Raw genomic sequence first — 21,687 nt, forward strand, 5'->3', positions numbered from 1 at the left:
GGTCATCAGGTAGGCACCTTCCTTCGTCAGTGTTTCGCTGAATTAGGCCCATGACACCTCCAGAAGGCTCAACAGTGAAGTCTGGCGTCCCAGACCCACCGCCCTCCAAGCTTGCTGTAGAAGCACAAACTCACTCCCTTCCCCACACAGCCTCAGCCCTTCTGAACCACAACCACTGACTAGATCTTTCAGCTACATCTGACAACTCCTTCACTACAGTCCTTAGCACACGACCTCTAATTCCGAATTCAGACAGCAGTCTTGTGGCAGACTTCGCAACAAAGCCTCTAGTACCTACCTCTACCGGTCTAATATACGCTTGCCACCCACGCTCTCTCACCTCAGCCACCAAGTCTGTATACTTCAGCCTTTTCCTTTCATAAGCTCCATCTACCTCGTCTTCAAACGGAACAGTCAGCTCTATAAAATACACTATCCGCTTACTTTCAGAGTACAACACTACATCCGGCCTCAAGGTTGTAACCAGTATGCACTCTGGGATCTGCAGTTTACTACCTACATCCACTAATAACTTCCAATCTCGTGCATTGGCCCACTTACCAGCAGTTTTCAAGCACTGTGCTGTTTCTCCACTATGCTGCCCCTCACGCACAAACGTGATTACCCTACTGCAACCTACCACGGGCATGTTATTAACTTCTAACCGTTTCTTATCAAGTGCACCTGCAAGAGATCTAAGTACCTGATTATGCCTCCATGTGTAGCGCCCCTGGGATAGACTCACCTTACATGCCGACAAAATGTGCTTCAGCGTGCCACTTCCTGCACATAGCTTACAACTTGGATCCTCACCCACCCACTGAGCAAGGTTTTGTGGCGTTGGCAGAACATCATATGTAGCTCCCAAAAGAAACTTTATACGGCCTGTATCCAATCCCCATAACTCTCGCCAGGTGATTCTCCGCTTCTCTACACTTTCCCATCTCATCCACTGCCCCTGTTTACTCTGCCCTGCTGCTTTTGCCCTCCTTGCTTCCTCCTCCTGCTCACGAATAAACCCTGTAACCATACGCCTTTTCTCAGGTGATGTGGCCTTGCCGAATGCTTTCCAAGAATCACCTAAACCTAATCCTGCCCTCCCATTTTGCACCTGCCCCACAACATCCCTGTGCTCCAGTGCCCTCCTTGCGGCTTGAGTAGCTTCTCGAGCATTCCACTTCCTCCCAGACCTAGTCACTGGTGCTGTTGCTTTAACCAGCCCGTCTTTTGACCCTAACAACTGCATTTCACGTCCTACCTTAGCACATTTGAACTCCTCAACCAAGCTCGTCAATGGCAGTTCCAGCATCCCTCTCCCACACCACGCCACACTACTAAGGCAACGCGGCACCCCCAACCATGTCCTTATAGCCTTGCTCATAACCCTTTCTAACCTCTCAACCTCAGAAATCGGAATATCATAAACTGTAAGTGGCCACCTTAGACGAGGCAACAAACCAAACTGCAGACACCACAATTTTAATTTACCTGGCAGAAAAGACTTATCAATTCTATTAATGGCCTCCACCATTTCTGTCCTCAACCCTTCCACCTGCTCTTTATCATTCAGTGCTGCAGTATACCACCTACCTAAACTCTTAACTGGCTTTTCCAATATAGATGGTATGACTTCTCCCTCCATCATAAACCTTTCTTGTATCAATTTCCCTTTAACGATTGATACACTCCTAGACTTGCTCGGTTTAACTTTCATCCTAGCCAGCCTAAGATTATCATTTAACTTCCCTAGCAGTCGCCGGGTACATGGCACCGTGGTCGTTAATGTTGTCATATCGTCCATAAACGCCCTAACTGGTGGGAGCCGGGTGCCATCATGCAGCCTCTCCCCGCCTACGACCCACTTAGAAGCCCTAATAATCAACTCCATTGCCATCGTAAACGCTAGCGGTGAAATTGTACAACCTGCCATTATACCTATTTCCAGTCGTTGCCAAGATGTGACACACTCCCCTACACTAAAGCAAAACTGTATGTCTTCAAAATAGGCTTTAACTAACCTTGAAATCTCTTCTGGAACCCTAAAAAAATTGAATGCCTTCCACAACAATGCATGCGGTACCGAACCAAAAGCATTAGCCAGATCTAAAAACACCACATGTAGATCCTTTTTCTCGGCTCTTGCTGTTTGAATCTGATGCCAAATCATACTATTATGCTCTATGCAACCAGAAAAACCTGCAATTCCTGCCTTTTGTACAGACGTATCAATTAAATTATTTCTTTTCAGGTACGTTGCTAGTCTACGTGCAACCACACTAAAGAAGATCTTACCCTCCACATTCAACAAGCTTATGGGACGGAACTGATCAATAGCCACAGAATCCTTTTCTTTTGGGATAAGAACAACACCTGCTCTGCGCCACTCCTTTGGAATAATCCCCTTCTTCCACACTATAGCCATTAGTTTCCATAGAAACTTCAAAACATCTGGTGCACTTTTATATAATCTATATGGAACCCCGTTTGGCCCTGGGGCAGAACCTGCCTTTGCAGCCTTCACCACCTCCTGAACCTCACTCCACCTAGGGGGGTTAACATCCATTTTCCACTCTATATCACCTAACGGCGGCATGTCTGCTGGTAGGTCCAGGTCGCTAGACCTTTCCTTCTCTGTGTAAACACTCTTAAAGTGCTCCTCCAACTCCCTCTTTCCGACCTTTAGATTTCCTGATTTCTCCTTACTAAACAGACTCTTAACAAACCTAAATGGATCTCTAAAGAACTCTATCCTAGCACGCTCCTTCTTCTTCCTCCTTTTCCTCATAGCCTCTGCTCTCCGCAATTTTACCAACTTACTTCTCAACTCCTCCTGCAATAACTCAATGCCCTCTCTTTCTGCCTCATTACCCTTCTTCCACTTCTTTCTGAGTAACCTTGATTCCTTAACCAGTTTTTCTATTTCTACCTGCCGCCTTGATTTAACTACATCTTGACACTTTACGTTCCTCTGCACAACACCAAATCTTGCCATTCCATAATCATAAATGACTTTACCTAGCCTGTTCAATTTACTCTCTGCTGTTCCCTTCAAACCCTCAAACATACCTTTCAAATCATCATTAATACTCCTCCATGCCATCTTGTCTCCTGTGCCTGGCCATTTAACTTTGGATCTTTGACCGATTCCTTTCTCCCTACCCATCTGCTTTCCCTTAGCCTTTGACCTATCAACACCTCCTTCATCCTCCACTCCTTCTGTGCTTAAGTTAGCCTCCCTAGTATCAAAGGTATTGATATCCTGCGGACTGTGGCATGTAACCTGCCGCTGGACTTCAGCCGACTGACTCAAACAATTCTGTTCAAAGTATTGTTCAATGCGGGGCCCCTGCACTCCTTCACTCAAGCACCTCATCTTTCCTTGGTGTATCCTCAGCCCTCTCACTGATGTGACCTTGCTCCACCCACACACACAGGTCAGCAACTCCTTTCCACTTACCATCCCACCTGCCTCTATGCTTAACCCACTTCTCGTAGTCATGTCCGTTCCAGAGTCCGTAACCATGTTATCCGCCTGTGAGTCATCTTCCACCCCTGCTCTCGCTGACTCCTGGGGTATTGCTTTTTTCTTTTTCAATGTAGCTTGCTTGGTTGCACACACATGGTTAACCATGGTGGCTGCTACCATGGATTGCCAGCCCATGGCAGCACCGTTAGGGTCTATTCCCTCTTGTCAGCTGTCTTTCCATGCTGTCACAGGGTCTTTCCTCTGTTGTCAACTGTTCTCTTCACAGCAGTCACTAGCTTAACTAGATATCAAGTAATATAATACAGGAAATTGACAAATCCTGCACCTAACAGCTGGGGTTATGCATAGGGCTCAGCCAGGATCTACTACTCACTCAACTAACAACAATAGCAAAACCACCACAATCTGATACTGGCTCGACAAGAATCCAGAAGCACAGCCTAACACTATGTTCATGGTCCATTGCCTCAACTGCCAAGTAACAGACCTACCAAAAAATAACCTATGAACAAACAGAATACCTCCTTAATCTAAGCTCACTTCCTTTAACTATGGCAACAACACACTTACCTAAGCACAATCACACACAATAAATCACATTATAAGTTGCTTGAGCAGAACACAGCAACCACTACCATCTGATACTGGCTCGACAAGAATCCAGAAGCATAGCGAACTATGTTCATGGTCCGTGCCTCAACTGCCAAGTACTCAGACGTCTACAAAAACTCATGAGACAAATTATTACAAGAGCAGGACCACACCAATCCCCTTCATCCAAACTCTAACACAAACTTCAGTGCAAGCTCTTCTCAGGGGTCATCAGGCAGGCACCTTCCTTCGTCAGTGTTTCGCTGAATTAGGCCCACGACACCTCCAGAAGGCTCAACAGTGAAGGTTAAAGATGAAGTGAAAGGAGAAAGATTAAAAAAAGAAGAATGAAATGGAGAGGGGTTAAAGATGAAGTGAAAGGAGAAAGAACAAAAAAAGAAGAATGAAATGTAAAGAATGAAATGGGGAGAGGTGAAAAGAGAAGAAGAAGAAAACGTGGAGAAAGAAAAATTAAGGGGTAAAAGAGAAGGAAAGAAAGGAAAAGTGAAAATAAAAAAATATTGGGAGGAGTAAAAGGGAAAGGAGTGAAGGGGTAAACTGAAAAAGGAAGCATGAAAGGTGGAAAATGGAACGGGGTGAAAGAAAGATTATATGTGAAAGGTTTAAATCAGGAAAAGGGAAAGGTAAAGAATAAAAGGTGAGTGAAAGTGGAAGACTGAAGGATGGAGGCTTGAAAAAAGAAAAGTGAAAGGTGGAGAATCAAAAGTGGGGAGTGAAAGGAGGGGTATTGAAAAAGGAAACATGAAAGGTAGAGAATGAAAGGACCGGAATTTAAAGGAGGAGAAGTGAAAGGGGGAGGAGTGAACGGAGGGCATTGAGAATTAGATTGAAAGGGGCAGGAGTGATTTGGGGAGGAGTGAAAGGGGTGGAGTTAAGTGTTGTTGTGTGGGTGATGAGAAGGTTAAAGATAGAAATGTGAGATTTGTCACAGGGTTCCTACAGTCGTGGAAAACCTGGAAAAGTCATGGAATTTGAAAGTAGCAATTTCCAGGCCTGGATAAGTTTTGGAAAAATAAAAATTCCTAGAAAGTTTTGGAAAAGTCATGGATATTCACTCAAAAATCTGTGTTTCAGTTTATCGATGGAGAAAATCTATTTTGAGCTAAAAAAAATACTCCAACTCAGAGTTAATTAAGTAATTTAGCTCTACAAAGGATCTGACATACATTTTATTACTATAGATTCTTTTTACACCTACTGTTATCAATTTTAATTATAGTTTTAGTTGATTTTTGGTTTTATTAACCATGTCTACCTGCAGTCACTCCTGAAGGCTTACGCTACCTCCCGGCCGCTGCGCTCCTCCAATAAACGTCACCTCGCTTTACCAAACCAACATTCACACAAAACAATCCAGACTGTTCTCATACAGAGTTCCCCAATGGTGGAACAAACTACCTTCCACTACCAGATCAGAAGAATCTCTCGCTATCTTTAATAAACTCCTGAAGACAGAGCTCCTCAAACAGCACTTACTCTCCTAACACCTCTAACTAACTACCTTCTACTACCAGATCAGGAGAATCTCTCACTATCTTTAATAAACTCCTGAAGACAGAGCTCTTCAAAGAGAACTTACTCTCCTAACACCTCTTACTAACTACCTTCTACTACCAGATCAGGAGAATCTCTCACTATCTCTCACTAACTACTTCTAACCTCATTTCCTTCTTCCCCTCCTTTACTCCTCTATCCCATTATTTCCCTTTGACCTCCTTTAAGCCCTATCTAAAGATGTTTTACCTTTAAACTTCTATTATTTTTGTACATCACTATTGTAAGTCGCTTTGGACAAAAGCGTCTGCCAAATGTAATGTAATGTAATGTAATGTAATGTAGTGTAACGTAATTTCTGCACTGAATTTTAAGTGATTCTGTCCTGTGAGAGCGCAGTACCTTACTCACACTAATGAAGAAAGAGCGACAGATTCAGTGAGAGATTGAGAGAGGTGAATCAGAGGGAGGCGGATGGAGCGAGGGCGGATGAACGGCTTGTCTGAAGCCCCCCTGCATGCTCCTGCGTGGGACATATGCTCACTTCCTGTGTGAGTGACGCCACCATGTGTATCTCACGCTGTTCCCGCTGCTCGCTCTGAGCACGCTCTTAACACGCCTCTGTAGGACACACTGATGTCTATAAACACGGACTAAATGGTTTAGGTCGGCAGTTAGCACCGCGCTAATTGGCTTCCATTACTTGTTAGCCCTGACATTGTTAGCCCTGAAAACTACAGAAGGGCTTAGCTGTATGCAGGGTAAGAGGGTGAATCTAGTGTGTGGAGGAACTGTGTGTGTCTGGAACACTGCTTTGTAATGTCCTGTACTGCCAATAGAATAGGACTCTCTGGAGCACATAAACATAATGAACATAATGCCTAATGTCAGGTGTGGGCAAGAGGGGTATAAAGCCTCCCAGCATTGAGCTGTGGAGCCCCGGAACTGTGTTCTCTGGAATGATACATAGATGGAGCTCCAACCAATACGTTTTGGATGAGTTGGGAAGTTGAGGATCATCCAAACTCCTCATTAAGTAACATAAACTGTCAGTGAATGCAGTTAGATCCTCTCAGCCCATCTTCAAAATCACATGGCAAAAGTAGGCAAGGCAATATAAGGACAGTTTATTTATAAAGCACCTTTCGTATACAATGGTCATTCAAAGTACTTTACAAATGAGAAAATACAAAGAAAATATGTAAAAAAAACATGTAATAATAAAAAAGGAAATACAATAATAAAATACGAATAAAGCATGGATAAAACATTATTAAAACAAAGATATATCAAATTAAAAACATCTATAAGAACAATTGTAATTTAAGAAAACAGTTTAAGAACAAATGTTACAAGAAAATAATAGTAATAATAATAGAAAGACTTCTCTGGACAGTAGAGACAGTTACTCCAACATAATTAGGATAAACTCTTTTTTAAAGCCTCAATTTTAGAAGAATCCGTTAAAGACCAGACCGTTAAAAACATTTTGTAGGCCACATTTTATTGAAATTCTGGTAACACTTTACTTGGATGGTCCATTTTATGGCCTTTTTGATGCTCAACTGACTTTTAACTAACACTGAATTGAATGTCCATTAAATTTAACTTAACCCTATGTTGAATGTAAATGATTCAAAACAGAACCTAACCCTACACCTAACCCTAACCTTAACCCTTAATCTACCCTAACATCTAACCCTACACCTAACCCTTACCCTAACCTTAACCCTTAATCAACCATAAAATCAAACCCTACACCTAAACCTTACCCTTACCTTCACCTAAACCTAAAATCTAACCCTAAACTCAATCCTAAAATATTAAGATTGGATAAGCGTTTGGATTAGAGTTGAATGTAGGGTTATATTCAATAGAGAATAATTTACTTTCACCTTTAAGTTCATTTGCATTTAATAGACATGCAGTTGAGTGTTAGTTGAAAGTCAGTTGAGCATCAAAGAGGCCATCAAAAGGACCATCCAAGTAAAGTGTTACCGAAACTCTTTACAAATAATTTTATTAAAACTAGATTATTTTAAACTTTGTGTGTCCTTTAATATTGGTCAGAACAACAACACTGACAAAAAATGATGTAGGCAGGTTCTGAACACCAAGCTATGAGGCAGTTCGTTGAGTGAGTGTGTCTGTCAGTGTGTGTGTGTGTGTGTGTGTGTGTGTGTGTGTGTGTTGGGATTTGCGGTCCTCTAATCTGCAGGTTGGCAGTAGTAGGCGGCAGTTGAAAGCGGATCTGTTCAGACTGACTCATTATCAATATAATAGCCCCTTTACACAAGCCCCCCCAAACAATGAGCCCCTGCGTTCCTCACGCTCCCCAAAAACACACTCCGCTCTGCTGCTCTGAGACCCTCAACAAAAGAGACGGCATGCGTGACACGGTCTGGAATAAGCCAGTTCACAGCTCCATTCCTCAATGAATGTTCCAGTTCCAGTCAGGGCAAACTCCCAAATTCAGAAAAGCACACTGGCTAAGTGCTGATTTGCGTATATTTGCAAATTAGCTCTTCAATTAGCATCTTCTTGAGCAAATTAGCATGACCATGAGTCACGGCTATGCTGCAAAATGAGCTCTGTTGACCAGTTCTTATTACAGTCTGTTGGAGAGGGTTATGAACAGTATTGTTAGTAATGCGTTACTTAGTAAAACTGTACTCTGATCTGATCATTTTTTTTTCAGTAATGAGTAATCTAATATGTTACTATTTCCAATTAAGTAATCAGATTAAAGTTACTTATAAAAGTCACTGTGAGTTGCTTTTTTGCCGTTTTCCTTTGTAAAAAGATACCATAGCATCTGGTTGGAGGCATTAAAAGTAAGGACAAGAAAGACGTTTACTACCAGGTGAAAAAAATGTTAGTGTTTTAACATTTTGTGTGTGTAAATTTACTTTTCGCAAGCGCAAATGTCAAACTTGCAAGCAAAAAAAGGGGAATTGTGTGGGCCCTGAACAAAATATCGCTCTCAAGCTTCATTGTTCTCCCTCTTTGTGTTTTTTTTCCCTTTCGAATTCACAGTTGAACTTGAAGTTGCATTTTAGCATAGCTAGTTAGTTAATTCTTCTGCTGTCCTTCTCTCTCCGCTTCGTTTTCTTCTGGAAGTAGGTAGTAGGCGGTTTGTCACAACCCCTGGAGATATCAGCCAATAGTATTAGCTGAGGGAGGTGACCCCGCCCCCAAGTTGTCAAAACCACCCTTTTTAAAACTCATGCGCAGAAACTTCACTCAAGCAAAAACAGCAGCCGCAGGTAATTCTCATAGCGGGCGAGGAGAACTGTGAATTCTCGAGAAAAAAAAGAGGGAGATTCTGTTCAGCGTGCACACAATAACCTTTTTTTTTGCTCGTGACTTTCACATTTGCGCTCGTGAGAAGCAAATTTAAAAACATGCCGGTTATTTTTTTTCAGCTGGTATTTTTGTGGCCCCGACTTTTTTTTTATTATTTTATTTCTATTTTTTTCCATTTCCTCCCCAATTTTTGCACAGCCAATTACCCAACCCACTCATTAGGACTCCCCCTATCACTAGTGATGCTCCAACACACCAGCAGGGTAAGGACTAGCACGTGGTTCCTTCGATACATGTGAAGTCAGCCACCGCTTCTTTTCGAGCTGCTGCTGATGCAGCATTGCCGAGCAGCATCACAGCACGCTCAGAAGAAAAGCGCAGCGTCTCGGTTCCGATACATCAGCTCACAGATGCCCTTTGCTGCGGACATCACCCTTTAGTGATGTGGGGAGAGAGCGCCATCTACCCACCCGGAAGGAGCAAGGTCACTTTTGCTCCCTCTGAGCACCGCCAGCTTGATGGCTGGCCCCAACTTTTGACATTGATGTGATGCCATAATCGTTGGTTTATTGCTGGAACTATCGACCGCAACCGCGCCAAAATAACAACAGGCTAGCAAGGTAACAGGCTAAAAATAGCGCTAGGGCTGAACACACACACACAGTGAGCCCCCCTCTCTCTTAACCTCACACACACATACACACACACACACACACACACACACAGCGAGCCCCCCTTTCTCTTTACCTCACACATGCACACACATACACACACACACACACACAGCTAGCCCCCCTCTCTCTTTACCTCACACATGCACACACACACAGACAGCAAGGGAAAAGAGATATGCGTTTTTATCTGGAAATACAGACACTATTTTGAGTTTGTATCAGCTAAAGATGATCAATATCAAGATTGGATGTGCACTCTGTTCTGGGGATGAAGTGCTAACTAGCTTTAAAAACAAAAAAAATAAATTTTAAGAAATGTTTGTAGTTGCAGCGGCACACTTACAGAACAAGTTCCAAAGTGGAGCGAAGCTTCCAGTAAAGTGAGTTTTGGTAAAACTGTTATGTTGAGGCAGCAGAGGTGTGTGTGTGCTGTGAAAATAACTAATAAAGTAACTTAAAAGTAACTTAATTCATTTTAAAATCAAGTAATCCATAAAGTAACTAAATTACTTTTTAAAGGGGTAATCAGATTACTTTTTTAAAGTAACTTTGCTATTACTGGTTGTGGAGAGGTGAATTCAGTAATGATCTGTTAATAAGGGGGACAATGGGAAAGCGTTAGGGTCAAGTAAAATGTATTTATACAGCAAATTTTCTCAGACACTTAAATAAAATGCAGCATGGTGCATTATCCCATGCCTGCTTACAGAGGAAGCTCATTAAATGCTTTTTAAAAAGAATCAGCAGATCTTAGTGAAGGAGGCACAGTGTTCCACCGTTTGGGAGCAAAACTTCAAATGCTTGTTTCCCACAAATCTTTGGGAATGGGAATGCGGTACAGAGAACAGATTTAGCTTAATGGCCCTCTGAGAACATGCTGATGAGTGAGGGTGAAGAAGTTTAGCCACATAATCTGGAACCTGACCGTGTAATGCTCTAGAGAATGAGTGTCCATTTTCTTTTGTATGGGGCAAGATTGGACTACGGTATATCAAAATACCTAAGAGCCAGTCTCCCCTTCTCAAAATGATTAGTAATAAACTATTCAAAACATTGTATCCAAAATATAAAAACAAAATAAAACCATACACACCTTTAAGATGACAACTGCTTTTCAGAATAAGATAAAAGTAAAGAAGACTCAAGACTTAAGACCTAAACCCTATTGAGTAATTGTGGGGCATCCTCACATGGAAGGAGCTCAAGATCTGTGATATTATCATGGAGGAGTGGAAGAGGATTCCAGTGACTCTAGTGAAGCTCTAGTGAACTCCATGACCAATAGAGTTAAGGCATTGCTGGACAATAACTGTTGCCACACAAAATATTGACACAATTTGACAATTTTCACTCAGGGATGTATTCACATTTGTTGCCAGGGGTTTAGACATGAATGGCTGTGTGTTGAGTTATTTTGAGGACAAAGCAATTTTACACTGTTACACAAGCTGTACACTGAGTACTTTACATTGTATCAAAGTATCAGACCTTCAGTGTTGTTTGATGAAAATACATAATAAACTCTTTAATGGTTGTGTATAATGTGTATATATGCTAATCTGTTTTATGTGTGGTGTAAACATAGGGTGACCAAACGTCCGTATTTCCCGGGACATGTCAGTATTTCACATCCTGTCCCGGTCGTCCCGGGTTTTTTTCAAAAAGTGAGGAAATGTCCTGGTTTTTAAATTACCTTCATTGGACCATTACATTTACAGGCACTAGGGCACTGCGCACGGTGCTGCGTGTGACATAATCCCTGATAAAAAAAAAAAAACAACTACCGACAAATCTAGCGAGTTTTTGTGGTGTTATTGGAGACTTTTGGCGACTCTGAGATGAACACACGCTCTCTTCAGCCGTGATGCAGCGGCTGCTGCCGTGAGCCCCGCCCACATCACTCACACTGCAGTCTCTCAGTCAGAGCTTACACACCGCTCCACCAATACCCACAGCCACCGCTGACTGACCCCGCCCCGTATTTACAGATCAGGATATAAATATAACTGTCTTCAGTGTGAATATTGAATTTAACTCACACAGTCTCAGTCAGTCTCTCACCTCATTCACCACATAGCCTGTCACTCACCTCCTCCACAGTGTCTGCCTCTTTGTAAAAAGCTAAATATCTATTGAACCATTGAACAATTTACCTATGATAGCTTTAAAAATAAAGAAAACGTAAAAAAAAAAAAATATAATAACATAAAACAAAGAAAAACCCTAAAAAAAAAAAAAAAAAAAAAACGTAAACTAACACTTCTGGCTAACTGCTGCTCTTATAATAACATTTAAGAACACGGCAAAAAAAAACTCATTTATGTAATTCAGGTAAAAATAAAGTTACTGTAAAAAAGTGACGGCCTATTTAAAAAGCAACAGAAGTTGTTCATTTGTAACATTTCTAACATATTTATGGTGTTTTTTACACACTTTTTTCACTCCCACAACCTTAATCCTTTACAGCTTCAAAAACATGTATTATGCAAATTAGGTGTTGACGTCATTAAGCTTAGATTCACGAATTTCTCCAGCACTAAGGCTAGAGTATTAGCTGCTAACCAATAGCGCAGTTAGCGGCTAATGCTAATGCTGCTCCAGCAGCAGGCTACAGGCCGATAATACTCACCTTTGAACAGGAAAGTAGTGGTTAGCGGCTAATGCTAATGCTGCTCCAGCAGCAGGCTACAGGGCGATATTACTCACCTCTGAACGGGAAAGTAGTGGTTAGTGGCTAATGCTAATGTTGCTCCAGCAGCAGGCTACAGGGCGTTATTACTCACCTCTGAACGGGAAAGTAGTGGTTAGCGGCTAATGCTAATGTTGCTCCAGCAGCAGGGCGATATTACTCACCTCTGAACGGGAAAGTAGTGGTTAGCGGCTAATGCTAATGTTGCTCCAGCAGCAGGCTACAGGGCGTTATTACTCACCTCTGAACAGGAAAGTAGTGGTTAGCGGCTAATGCTAATGTTGCTCCAGCAGCAGGCTACAGGGCGATATTACTCACCTCTGAACGGGAAAGTAGTGGTTAGCGGCTAATGCTAATGCTGCTCCAGCAGCAGGCTACAGGGCGATATTACTCACCTCTGAACGGGAAAGTAGTGGTTAGCGGCTAATGCTAATGTTGCTCCAGCAGCAGGCTACAGGGCGATATTACTCACCTCTGAACGGGAAAGTAGTGGTTAGCGACTAATACTAATGGTACTCCAGCCCCTGGTGCTAAACTGAAATTCCTTTATAACGCAGTATGCTACTATAAGTGTAATGTGTAAGTGTAGCAAAAATTTTGTTTCAGTTAATTAAGAGAGGGGCTGACTCCATATTAATGCATATGGGTTGAGGATGTGATTTTATAAAGTAATTTATTAATCTAAATATGTAGGTGTCCTAATAATCTTATTAAAAATTTGTTGCTGCAAACAGGGGCTAAAGCCATATTAATGTTTATGGGTTTAGAACGTAATATTATACAGAAAAAAAAGGTCCTATATGTGTAATGGGCAGGTGTTCCAATACTTTTCTGCATATAGTGTGTGTGTGTGTGCGTGTGTGTGTGTGTGACTTTCATGTTAATTCAGCAGCTGCATGTTTAATGTGATGGAAGTGTAAGTCTGTTGTATGGTTGTAGCTTTAGGCGTTATTTTAGTTATAACGACCTGTTTCAGTGCATTCGCTCACCATCGAAACACAAGTGTGCTGATTACAGTCCGCGCTGCCGCCGCCGCTGCATTCCTACAATTACTACAGATGAGTTCCCTCGTGTCCGAGCGGTCTGAGGCAATCTGGACAGAGCAGAGGCCTCAGTTGGTTCGCATCTGCTGTCATATATGTTTAACAGAACACACACACACACACACACACACACACTCATACTGATACACACACTTGACTTGTCAGCACCTATTCCGTCTCTGTGTGATGATTTTGATGGAATCAATAGTGAGATCGGACTGGAGAGGGATTATGGGGGGGGGGGGGGGGGGGGGGGGTGTAAACAAGAGTGATTTCCTTTTTCCACTTAGACAAAAAAAAAGACAAAAAAAAAGATAGGAGCAAGGTTGTTAGTGTCTGAGGGCACTGATGCTAGCGGCGGTGACCTCACCGAGCAGCACTCAGCCGAGATGAGCTAATCCAAACTGACAGGCTAACACACTCTATTCTTAACCCACTCTACCCTGACTGCCGCTACCGCTAACATACGCTAACACGCAGCGCCCGGCTATCACTGCTGCTAACACACTGACGCACTCTCTCACTGACGCTAATAGGCTAACGTGCAGCGATGACTTCACCAAAACGAAGCCGCCGCTCTGATCCGATCTGATCTAATGTTTCAAAGTCCAGATTTCACAGGTGACCTCACATCACACAGGCTAATAGTATCAGGAATGCTAATGTATTCGGCGCGGTGGAAGCCGTAATGCATTCCGTTAGACTCTCGGGCATTACGCTGTGTGTGGGTTTCTGGATGAATTATCCTCTTTCACACAAACGTTTGGACACCCCTGGTCAAATGATGTTTTTGGTGATGTCATCTACTCGAGACACATTTAAATATATGGATATTTTTGCGCATATTTTATATTTTTGCAAGTTTCTATTTAAAAAAAAAAATATTAATTCATGTTTAGATATGCTCTGATCTATTTAACAGATTGGAAAACACAATACAATTCACAATTCTCAGTGTAGCATTCTCACATCCTAGTCAGTGATAAATTTATTTTTATTATACATACATATAATACATACATATATTATATCATACATTATATACTTTTTATAAAACTTTTAAAAATATATATTTAAAAAAATCAGTGTAAGATAATCATAATGGGATTTTTTTTTTTTAACTCAGAACAGAGGTGAGTATTATTGGCCTGTAGCCTGCTGCTAACCCTGGCTAGCACTGCTGGGGTATCATTAGCATTAGCCGCTAACCACAGCGCTAGCACTTTTGCCACTCAGAGGTGAGTATATTGGACTGTAGTCTGCATGTTTACTGTGTTAAAACAAGCTACATGGAATGAACCGCTAGCTGATAGCACCCTGTCTTACCGGAACACTCAGGGTTCCTCAGTGTAGCGCTGTCGGGCAGCATTAGCCACTAACCGCAGCTAGCCTTAGTGGAAATCTGATAATCTAAGCTTACTGTAAATAAACAGAAGTGCTTTGCTCACCCAAACAAACAGTTTTTAGGAGAGAAATATGTGTAAGTGAACGTCCAGTGCTTGTTTTTTTTTTTTACTTTACTTAGTTACACCCTCACCACCACCCAGCAGCAGAGACCTGCTGAATTAGAAGGTAAACATGGCGACACCCCTGTTACTTACTAGTGTGTCTTATGTATGAAAATAGACCAGAAAATACACATTTATAAATAGTGTGTCTTATAATCTGGTGCGTCATATAGTGCGAAAAATACAGTATATTCAATGAAAGCTAGTCATGAGATTTAATCTATATTTCAATATAAAAATAAAGTAATCTACCCTCTGAACTTCTGTGACTTATTAACCTTGTGTTTGCATTGATATTTAAAATATGATATTTTCATATGATAATATTTAAAATTTCTTCTTTTTTTATCCATCTTGTCATTTTATCTTGTATTTCTATATGACCAGACTGTTGGGAAAGCATTTCATCTCAGGCCTAACTACACATAAGTGTGCATGTGACAAATCTGATTGTGATTTGATTCGATTTGATATTTTTTTGACCAGTCTGTTCAATTCAGTAAATGATGCAGTAATTGTGTATTAAAATGGGCAGATGTGTGTGCATAGAGAATATTACAGGTATTTGTCACGTTTTTGTCCTGTTTTCTGTCCGTCCTTTTCTGTCTCTGTGTTCCTGTGTGTGTTTTTTCTAGCCATGTGCTTTCTTGCTCTTGGCTCGGTGTTCTCCTTGTCTCTGCCTTTTTCTTCAGTGCTCCTACGTGTCATTTGTAGCTCCGTCCCCTCATTACCTCTCCCCTGGTGTTTCCTGTTCTCTTTCGTGTATACAGCTCTGGAAAAAAATAAGAGACCACTTCAGTTTCTGAATCAGTTTCTCTGATGATTTTGCTATTTATAGGTTTATGTTTGAGTAAAATTAACATTCTTGTTTTATTCTATAAACTACAGACAACATTTCTCCCAAATTCCAAATAAAAATATTGTAATTTAGAGCATTTATTTGCAGAAAATGAGAAATGTCTGAAATAACAAACAAAAAAGATGTAGAGCTTTCAGACCTCAAATAATGCAAAGAAAACAAGTTCATATTCATACGAAATCAATATTTGGTGGAATAACCCTGGTTTTTAATCACAGTTTTCATGCATCTTGGCATGCTCTCCTCCACCAGTCTTACACACTGCTTTTGGATAACTTTATGCTTTACACTTCTGGTGCAGAAATTTAAGCAGTTTAGCTTGGTTTGATGGCTTGTGATCATCCATCTTCCTCTTGATTATATTCCAGAGGTTTTCAGTTCTGTAAAATCAAAGAAACTCATCATTTTTAAGTGTCTCTATTTTTCCAGAGCTGTATATTGCCCCTTTGTTTCAGCGTTTGATTGACGGTTCTTGTGCGTTTTTCACATCAGTAAAGTTGTTTCTCTGTTTCTTTTTATCCAGTCATATTGTATCTGTGTATCTTTGTTAAGTTTTCTTTTATTTTCCTGTTTGTAAATAAATAAATTGCATTTGTGTCGGTTCTCTGCGTCTCCTCTCTTGCTACACCTGACAGTATAACAATATTACAGGTCACAAGAGATTTTCATGATGATTTAAATTTTAGTTTTGGTTAAACTGAATCACAGGTGTATATTTTAGCTATTGTGACTGCAGAGCTTCCTGTCTGAACCAAGGCCTAAATGAGCATGTAAATAAAAGCGTAAAGCGTAAATGCTCCACCTGTAATGACTGATGGTGTTTATTTTCAGAATGTTGCATCTGTGCAACAATAAATCCTCAGCTGTAGCAAGAAACCTGGAGCTCCACAAGCTCTGCTGCTGCTGTTCTTATCTGAGAGAGCTCTCTCCGGCAGACGCTGCCCGTGAGAGATTCGTTTTAGCATTTTAGATTCCGGATTCATTTCCATGTTAACTGGGGGCAAAGCCTTGGCTTGTGTGTGTGAGTGTATGTTGAAGAGAAACCCTGGGGCATTCGGGCTTGCGTCAGAACCAGTGATTCTCAGCTGCTCGTGATTAAATCGTACTTCTGCCTTTTTAAGACGTCGCCTTTGTAAGGCTCACAACACACACAGGCTTTAACACAAGTCAATATTAAAGCCAGGGAATAGAATAGAGAATTAACTCACTGTAAAACATTGTCCTGTAAAGCTACAGTCATTATAGGAGAACTCTGGTGTAAAATGGACTTTTGCTGTAGTAAAACATGATAAAAAAGTACTTACCTTTGTTGAAAAGCACACCTCTGTTCTCCCACAGCGTTCCGAGATCCAGAAATTGTAACAGTTTGTCCAAACACCCTTTATACTGGGTGAAACGGGGCATAATTTGCCCTGATAAAAGCTTTTTTCCACTGTTATCCAGACTCAAAATAGCTCCACACCTCCTTGCTAGAATCTAGAGAGCCCTAACATTTAAAACGAGGCATTAATAATTAAAGAAGTGCACAAGAAGCTTTTTAAAAACACTGTTTACATCCCATAACGCTAGCTTCAGCTCCGAGCACCGCCATTACTCCTGGCGCCGGCTGCTACGCTTCTAAGCTGCTAAGCTTCTTGTGCACTTTTTAAGTTATTAATGCCTCGTTTTAAATGTCAGGGCTCTCCGGATTCTAGCAAGAAGGAGTGGAGCTACCTTGAGCTGAATAACGATAGAAAAAACGATTTATCAGGGCAAATTATGCCCCATGTCACCCAATCTGAAGGGTGTTTGGGCAAATGCGATCTCGGAACGCTGTGGGAGAATGGAGGTGAGCTACACCAAAAGTATTGTACTGTTATTTTACAGTGCATCTACTGTCATTTATTTAAACAGTATTTTACTGTATATACTGTATTCTGTAAAAAAAAATGGTAACTTGCTCTTATGACCTACAACAATGTAGGCAAGCAGTCAACCATTATATTAAGTATTAACTGAATTAACTGCATACCCAGAGGAACGTAGGGCTGGGGGGCAAGACTACACACTGATGGTGAGCAAATAAAGGTTTACAGGAGCCAATAGAAAAGACGGACTAAGGAATGTTGCATTGCACTTTTTCAATATAAATTCAAACAACATCTTCAACTTCATAAGTTTATTAAGTGAGGAACTGTTTTTGGTTCTACCAGTGTCCCCCAATAAGCAGCTGATCTTCTTGTATCCATTTATATTTATTTGTTTTTATATTTATTTACTGAATTTAATAAACTCTCACATGGAATTGCTTTATTTCCAGCAATGTTCTGTATTTGATTATTTACTTTACCTTTCCTTGTAAAATTAGATCAGTTTGTTAGTTTGTTAGAGTTTGTTTCTATTTATCATGAAGAACCAACTGGTCTGAAATGCATCTGTAATCCGTAATACATCAACAACCTTTAGAAAACCTTTAGAAAGATAATTTTGTTGCAATAGATGTTTTGATCCAATCTTTCACAGACATTTAGAGCTGTCAAATGTTCATGCTTCATTTACCTTCCAAACAACAGTTTCCAGTGGTGCTTCTGGGAAGTTGCTTGCAGTTCTATACTATATAACATTGGTCTGAAATCCCCGACTGTGGCTTATGTAATAGATGGCAGAGAATGTCAATACTCTGGGCTGTATATCCCTGAACACTTTGTACCATTCTCTAACCCTCCCTTTCTCTCTGCTTTGCAGATACGGCTGCCAGAGACTATTACAAGAGTTATCCCATGGTGGACTACACACACCGCCAGTCTTCTCCCGCAACCTTCCAACCCATCGCCTTCCATCCCAAAGACAAGCCCTTCCTGCCGCCTCCGGATATCCACGCCCCCCTCGCCATCACCATCACGCCCGCCCAGTTCCCCAAGCCCAAGATCTCCAAAACCAACACCCACCCGCTCACCTCCAGCTCGGCCTTCAAAGCCTGGGACCCCAGCAAAAGCCCTGTCCAGCATCAGGTGCCCCTCATGGGCCAGCCGCAACCACCGCAGTCGCACCCCAACAGCCGGCGCCAGGCCTACTCCAACAAGCGGCAGTTTAGCATAGAGACGCTGCCAGAGCTGTTCTCTCAGCCTCTGGGGTACGGCCAATCCCCTCACCTCCTCCCAAAACACAAGGGGCTGCCCACAAACAGCAAGACAGAGGTGACCGTGTGAACGCAGAGCTGGAGTCACGATGGGGAGAGGGAGAGGACGAGGGAATTGTGGAGGAAGAGGAGAAAGGAGGAGATTATAAAATAACGTGTGTGCTTGGAATTGGTTTTATTAAGATAAAAGTAAAGTTGGTAGTTGTCATAATTTTCTTTACTGTTGGAGAGAACTGGAAGAGGAGAGAACCAGTCACGACTCTCTCTCTCTCTTTCTTTGATCTTTGGGATTTCCTGGACGTCTTGTTTCTCTAACTCCCCCTGTGTCTCTCGGTTGTCTGGTCTCCACGATCTCAAGACCTGTGTTAAGTCCCAAAGTGTGGTGACTTGCACTGCCAGAGCGGGGCATTCTCAAAGCCCAACATCCCACTCCTCACACACCCGTCTGGACAGAACAATTGGGCTGTCAGTTCTCAACAACCTCTGGATGACACACTGGGAGACATCACTCAGACAGATCTAGAGCATAGGACTGAGAAAGGTGAGGAAGGAGAAGAGCTGTGAAGGAACAGGGTTGGGCATGGATAGGTTTAGGAATTTTGCATTGTTGTTAGAGTTTGTGGTTATAAATGGTTTAGAACAGGGATAGCCATTGATTGGATTAGGTGTTATTGGTTTGGGGAGAAGGCTTAGGTATATTAGGCTATAGGGTTTAAAACAGAGCTGAATATAGCTTTAATAAAAGTAAGGTTGGCTAAAAATCAATTGTAGACAAACAGTTGAGTGTCATTAAGGTGTTAACTGGGTGCTGCTAGAGTTAAGGGTTGGGTTGTGATTGGGTGTGATTTTGGTGGCTCCACAACTTCACAAAACTTGCAGTGAGACAGGAACAGTTTCAAAACTCTTCTTTTAGTCAGGTCAGGTACTCTAAAGACTTTGAGGTCGAGAGGGACAAAGGCACTCTTGACATCACTCCAGGGTGTAGCCATCACAGCCTCTCTCCAGCTGTTGCTATTTGTGTTTCTGCTTTTCTTTTCCTACCCCCTGCAAAAAGGCAAAGTGCACAGGTAGACTCAAGGTCACCGAGCTCAGATACGCAGGAGCAGTGCCAGGGACAAGAGCTGCCCGAGGAGATCAGGGTATCATAGCAACAGAGGGGCTAAAGTCTCGGTTAAGGAGTTCAGGAGAGACTGCTCTTCCTTTCTGTTGGAGACACTGTTGGATATATCTGTCTCCTTTCAGGGATGAGCATGTTAACAATCCTTATATATGCATGCGCACCTTAGATGATTTCACCTCAGTTAATTTATTGCTAGCAGCAGACATGACGCACTTGCTAAAAGTGAGTAATTCCCTTTTGAGACTGACATCTTGTTCACACAGAGAACGCTCGATACGGGCGTGAAAGAATACAGCTATTTTGAGCTTGTTGAACTCTTTAACATCTGCATGATAATACCCATCAGATTACCCTATAAAAAACGTGACCCAGAGCACCCAAGCCAGCAGTTTACTCTTGATAAATAAATAGAAGCTCTCCTATACATAACTTTCTGCCCAGGGTCAGGGTGGATTCTACTCTATGGAAGCCTCTTTGAAGGATGGGTTGAGGCTGTGCTATTCTACGCTAACCTCTGTGAGGGCAGAGTAGATCAGATGTTAGCATTTCCCAGGCAGGGGTGGATGAGTGATGGCTGCCGCTGCTGCTGGATCTCAGCCCTTCCAAGCTGTTCCAAGCTACACGTCTGACTGACTCGTTGGCACGGCACTGCAGGGGGCGCTGTAATTAATGATGGCCCATCTTTAACACGGCAGAGCCAGAAACTTCAGATCCTGCATCTCCGCTAGAGCCAGACGCAGACACACACTCTGCCACGAGACCAGCATGAATACGAAACTGCATGACTGCAAGAAGCGTAGCACTGCAGTAAAAGGACGTACTACAAAAGGGAAGCTACGCCACGGGTTTCTCCCTAAAAGATTCATGATTCTCATTCCCTCTTTCTGTCACATTCATGATTCTCATTCCTCTCCCTGTCTGACAAATGGCATAATTGATGCAATCTCTGCGAATTCAGTCTTTTCAGACTAGAGCAATAAGACATTTTGACCTCTACAGGATTGGCAAAGAGAGATTTCCAGAGAGCCGTAGAGGATGTAGATGATATGCAGATCTTGACTGTTACAGGATAATAAGGGATGTAAGAACGCTTGAGGGATTTATTGATTTGGACCACTTCCCAACGAAGGACGAGACAGAATTGGAAAATCAAAGCGCCGACTGTGTAACTCGACAACGTCTTACTACCTGAACGAATGGTCTCCAAAAGATTCTCCAGTGAAACCAAAGTACATCTCCCTCCCTCCCATTCTCCCATCCTCCCTCCTTCCCTCCCTCATTCTCTGTCTCCAGCGCTATTTTGAGAAAGAGTTCATTTCCACTGTGAGACAAACTGCCAGGTCAGATCTGCAGGAAATGCAGTTGTTGAGTTTTCCCAGACCGAAGTCCATTTTTAAACAACCTGATTGACACAGGGTTGCATTAATGCAGTCTTGCGGGTCTATGCTGAATCTGGCCATGTGATCTAATTATCTGGACCTGCTATGATCTGTGGTATTGTCTCCATGGAGATGCCTCCAGGGGGTTGTTTTTGGCCTCGGGTGAGCCTGTGGCTCGCCAAGGACAAACAAGGCCACCGGCCACCTCGACTCACAGCAACCATCCAACCAGACAGAAGCTCTGAGATGAGCCAATTACAGTACATGCAACCCATGCAAGGAAAAAGCAACGTTATTGGCTGGAACGTGTTTTGGGGTCGACCTTCAGAAGGCTTTTGAAAGGAACTTGCTTCCCTGTAAAAACTCTGCATCTCTCTGCATATACATCTATGACTTTG

At 42.2% G+C, this 21,687-nt stretch overlaps 1 protein-coding gene across 3 annotated transcripts in view; it reads left to right on the forward strand.

Annotated features, from left to right (window-relative positions):
* LOC103035315 (protein shisa-8) overlaps positions 1–20,222 on the forward strand; it is a 119,231-nt gene extending 99,009 nt beyond the window's left edge. For all 3 annotated transcript variants that reach the window (XM_022682925.2, XM_022682928.2, XM_022682924.2), the window contains one exon: positions 18,397–20,222. In XM_022682925.2, coding sequence (XP_022538646.2) covers positions 18,397–18,860 — 464 coding nt within the window. In that variant the 3' untranslated portion in view covers positions 18,861–20,222. The remainder of the gene's footprint in view (positions 1–18,396) is intronic.
* The last annotated feature ends 1,465 nt before the right edge of the window (positions 20,223–21,687 follow it).

The sequence above is a fragment of the Astyanax mexicanus genome, chromosome 3 (genome assembly GCF_023375975.1).
Source record: "Astyanax mexicanus isolate ESR-SI-001 chromosome 3, AstMex3_surface, whole genome shotgun sequence".
NCBI classification, from domain to species: Eukaryota; Metazoa; Chordata; class Actinopteri; order Characiformes; family Acestrorhamphidae; genus Astyanax; species Astyanax mexicanus.